At 63.4% G+C, this 4,720-nt stretch overlaps 1 protein-coding gene across 1 annotated transcript in view; it reads right to left on the bottom strand.

The window, feature by feature from the left end:
* Nucleotides 1–870: 870 nt before the first annotated feature.
* The window catches only part of USP43 (ubiquitin specific peptidase 43), a 15,021-nt gene continuing 11,171 nt past the window's right edge, over nucleotides 871–4,720 (bottom strand). Inside the window, exons 7-12 of the mRNA XM_085298346.1 lie at nucleotides 4,183–4,433; nucleotides 2,588–2,691; nucleotides 2,270–2,347; nucleotides 2,000–2,129; nucleotides 1,486–1,837; nucleotides 871–1,328 (exon numbers count right to left, since the gene is read on the bottom strand). Coding sequence (XP_085154472.1) covers nucleotides 871–1,328; nucleotides 1,486–1,837; nucleotides 2,000–2,129; nucleotides 2,270–2,347; nucleotides 2,588–2,691; nucleotides 4,183–4,433 — 1,373 coding nt within the window. The remainder of the gene's footprint in view (nucleotides 1,329–1,485; nucleotides 1,838–1,999; nucleotides 2,130–2,269; nucleotides 2,348–2,587; nucleotides 2,692–4,182; nucleotides 4,434–4,720) is intronic.

The raw sequence follows: 4,720 nt of genomic DNA, 5'->3' as shown, positions 1-4,720 counted from the left end.
GAGGCCGTGCTGGGGCGCGGGGCGGCCGAGCGCCAGCTGGAGCCCCGCGGCGCCCCGGGCAGGCACTGCAAGGGGCCAGAGGTACGGGGCTGCGAGTGCTGCTGCGGCGCTGCAGGAGCCGTGTCGGGCTGCGTGTGTGCATGCGTGCAAGCACAAGTGTTTGCATGCATGCACTTGCGCGTGTGTGCATGCATGACTGCATGTGCGCATACCCACACGCATGCAAGCACGAGTGTTTGTCCTTGCACTTGCATGTGTGTGCATGCATGATTGTACGTGTCCGTACCCACACGCACGTGTGCATGTGTGCATGCACATGGGCAAGTGCACCTGTGCATGCACACACGTGTATGTGCATGCATGACCGTGTGTGTGCATACAYGTGTGTGTGKGGGGGCATGCCTGAGTGCACCAGCTTTGGGCCCAGGAGTGGTGTGGGGGGTGAGGCTGCCATGCTTTGCACGCACGCGTGTGCAAGCATGGCATACGCATGCATGTTTCTGCCACGCCACAGAYACCCAGCTGTGCCGCATGACTGCGTGCACCCACATACATGCATGGGTATTTGTGTGCACTCAGCTGTGCTGCATKTCTGCTCTACTGTGCATATACACGTGTGCACGTACACGCGTGCACAGCCTTCAGTTGTGCTTCATGCATGTGCCAGCCATACTGTTTGTGCATACATACGCATGCACAGGCATGTGCTGTTTGCATGACTGGGTGCACATATGTCTGCACAGCCAGCTGTGCTCTGTGACTGTGCATGTGTGTGCACGCACCATCGTCTGTATGAGTGTGCATGGGCATGCATGCGTGGGCGTGCATTCAGCTGCACTCTGTGTGATTGCGTGYATCAGCACGCATATGCTATACTGTGCACACATATACGCACACGCGTGCGCTCACCTGTGCCGTGACGCCGTGTTTGTGTGCAGACACTGCACTGTAGGGGCTCGTGCACGCACGACTGTGTATTTGGCTGCGCTGTGTGTGTGCACGCATGATCCTGGGCATGATGCATGCGCAAATGCCTGCACGCATGCACACTCGGCTGCGCTCTGCGCACGCTGGTGTGTGTGCCCGGGGCTCGGACAGCCGCAGGGTGCCACACCAGCTGCAGGGTGGGTGCGAGAGGCCGGTGTGGCGGTGCAGTGGGCCCTGCTCACCTCTCACAGAGCTGCTGGCCGACCAGGCGGGGATGGCGTTCCGGCGCTGGTAGAAGAGGATGTAGGCGCTGCGGGTGCTCACCTCGTCCTCCTGCACGCCCTCCACCGTGCTGTCGTCGTAGCTGTACCACTGCCCGTCCAGGGAGTTGCAGCAATAAGCTGGGGGCAGYGCAGGTGAGGGCGGACGCCGCCAGCAAGAACCCCTCGGGCCACCTCAGGCCCGTGTCCCTTGGGTGCACTGCAGCCCATCTGCAGCACTGTCCCGCCCCATGGCACCCCCTTGCAATGCCCCACGTGGCCGGGACTGGGCGCTCACCCGTGTAGTGCCCGCCCTGCATGCTGCCGTGGTGGTTGCAGACRGCGTACAGGTCGTAGAGGTAGTCGAGCTGGCAGCTCTCGGGCAGGTACAGCGGGGCCCTCCAGGGCTCCCAGTGGCCCAGCACTTGCTTGCCAGGCGCCTGGCCCCTCTGAGCCACGTGGGGGGCCATGTCGAGCCCCCGCAGCGGGAACCGCACCAGCGTGGTGAGCTTGTGCCGGCGCTCAGCCACCTGGCGGAAGCGCTTGAGGTGGATGATGAGGATGTCAGGCAACGTCCAGAGGCTCAGCTTCACCGTGCCCTGCTGGAGCACTTTGCAGTGGGGGCAGCGCCACGCGTCGTCCGGGGCCAGCTGGGGAGACCACGCGCCATGAAGGCGGCTCCGCGCCTGCCCGTCCGCTGCCCGCTGGGTGCCGCGGCCCGCCAGCTCCGGTGAGATCCCRGGCTCCTCCCGCYCGGCGCCGGCACGGCCCCAGCACRTCCCTCCTGCCGGCGCTGGCCAGCGCCCCCGTACCTGCTCCTCCTTGGTGTAGAGCTGGAAGCACTCGTCCAGCGTGCAGCTCTGCTGCTGCTGGTGCGCCTGCTGCTGCAGCTTCACGCTCTCCGCGTCCTGCACCACCTCCTCCTGGATGCTGCCAAAGAGGCTGCAGGGTGCAATGGGGCGGGGGGGACACACACAACGCGGAGGGCGCTCAGGAAGGGTGCCCCGGGCACGGGCGGGTGCCTCGAGCACCAGCGGGCCCCCTTGCCCCGTCCTCTGTGCCGCAGAGCGCCGGGGACTCACCGCTCTTTGGTGCTCGTGTCCCACTCCACCGTCAGCTTCACGTGGGGAGGGCCGCCGGGGCCGCCGAGCTGCAGTGCCCTGCGGGGCCGACGGCGCACATCAGCGCCGGACCCGGCCCGGCCTGCCCACCACCCGCCCGAAACGCAGAGCGGGCGGCGCCAAAGACCCGCCGGCCAGACACCCCCACCAGGCTACCGCGAGGCGGTTGGGCACGATGACATGATGACGGGCGTGATGCTGGCAGCTCCCAGAGGCGGGGGCAACTCAGCCAAGAGCAGCCCAGGCACCCGATGGGCAACGGCACCAACCTTCCCTTACCTGTCCACGGCCGGGTGGCAGAGGGGCCGGGCGTCCTGCGGGGAGAGGTAGCTGCAGGCCACGGAGCCACCAGCCACGCGGATGCGGAACAGGGCTCCGGCGCTCTGCAAGAGAAACAGCTTCGTTCCCAGCACAGTTTGCAGGGGAAAATGGACTCAGCGAAGCATCCACTCGCGATTCTGGATTTAGATGCAAGAATCTGTCTTCATTTTGTACAGGAATTTAATTTTGCRTCCCAAGTGGCTTCCGATTATGATTTAATAAGCTGTAATTTAATTAAAATGCTATCCACTCGGAACAAATATGAAAGGAGATTAACATGCACAAAAATTAATGTTACATTTAAAATTCATCCTTTATCCCTGCAGGTCATTGCAACGCTTTAAGAAGTAGATCAAAAGTTTATAATCGAGCCGCAGCCACCTCGGAGATTTTTGTCTCCGTCTCCACAAATAGCAAGACATGACATTGCCCTTCATGTCGCGCTTCCCCCTTCTCCACCGTGAACAAGACCCAGGTGGAACCACTAGTTGYGTCGCGTTGCAAAGGCACGTGAAAGCCTCGCGTGCTCGCAGCCACCAGCCTGCAGGTGCTGGAGAGGAAACGGCGCCGGCGGTGCTGCTACATCGGATTTCCCACCGGCAGCCTTGCTCCCGCCCAGCAGCACCCACACCCAAACCGTGACCGTCGGCAAACACGTTCGCCAAGGCCACCTTGCCTTGGGGCAAAGAGCACCGTGGGCCATTTGGCATGGTGGGGACGCCCAGCAGGGGACGGGGATGGCCAGGGCTGTGCTGGGCGCCACTTCGGTGGTGTCCCCTGGCTGCGTTGGGGCTTCGTTCTAGCACTTCAAGGCAGTCAGGCTGCTTGGGGACCCACAATGCCCCACAGACGGTGGCAGCTGGGAGCTGAGCAGGGGCACTGGGATGGGAATGGCTTTGCTGTGAGGCTGGGGGCAGTTATCAGCCCAGGGAGGCACCGTGAAAACCTGTATGAGCCAGCTTCCACCATGGCCACCCACAGCAACACTGTGGTCACCCATGGGTCCACCACAGCCATGCATAGTGACACTGCAGCCACCCATGGTGACATCTCAGCCACTCACAGCTAAACCACAGCTACCCATAGCAAGACCATCGTCACCACCACAGTCATTCCTGGYTCTCCCACAGCTGCCCATGTCTAAACCATGGCCAACCCATGGTGGTCATATAACTGTATCACAGCCACCCCACAGCTCAACCACAACCACTCATGGTTCCATCTACGGCTGCACTACAGTCACCCCACAGCTCCACCACACCCACCTGCGGCAATACTATAGCCATCTATAGCTTCACCACAGCCACCCCACAGCTCCACGACCACTCATGGCACCACCATGGCCATCTACAGCTCYACCATGGCCACCCATGGTGACCCTGTGGCCACTCCATGACTATGTCACAGCCACCTCACAGCTCCACTACAGCCACCCAATAGCCCCATCCCCAGATTGAGAACACCTGGTTCAACATGGGGGCTGAGATGGGACAGACGAGGGCCACCTCCTTCCCACTGGGGCCCCTCAGCCCGGGGCCCGAAGCAGCGCTCACCTGTGGCTGGACCTCGCTCCTCATCAGGTAACGCATTTTGGCCAGTATGCACTGCTGGAGCTGCTCCCAGGAGATGCCTCGGTCCTCTCGCATCACCAGCGGGGGCCCGAACCTGGGCATGAACGGCAACACCTTGGTGAGGGAGGGAAGCCCACGGGGCATCCCCACGGCATCAGGAAGCGAAGAAACACGAATTCCCCGCCAGGCCACACGTTGGGCGCCAGAAGGCAGGGACCCGGCGCAGCCAGGACCTGACGCGGGAGCAGAGCGCGACCAGGCCAGCGCGGGCAGCAGACACGCCGAAGCGCCCCGCGGGGTTCAAAGCACCCACAGCGGCACGCTTGGCATCTCCCCGTGGCCCCCAGCGCCGCCCCCACGCGCCGGGGCCGTCGGCTCGCTGCAGCGCCCACGGCTCGCCGCTCGCCCTGGCCTTTCCAGAGGCGCCAGGCAGCCAAACCAGCCCAGGGAGGGGGCGAGGGCGGGGGTCTCACCACAGCCGCGCACAGGGACGCTCGCGGCATCCCCACCCCTCCCGCGG

Source organism: Rhea americana, unplaced genomic scaffold (assembly GCF_003343005.1).
Source record: "Rhea americana isolate MKP2758 unplaced genomic scaffold, rheAme1 scaffold_138, whole genome shotgun sequence".
Taxonomy (NCBI): domain Eukaryota; kingdom Metazoa; phylum Chordata; class Aves; order Rheiformes; family Rheidae; genus Rhea; species Rhea americana.
Note: the sequence above shows the minus strand (reverse complement) of the source record. Positions and strands in the feature narration are given on the sequence as shown.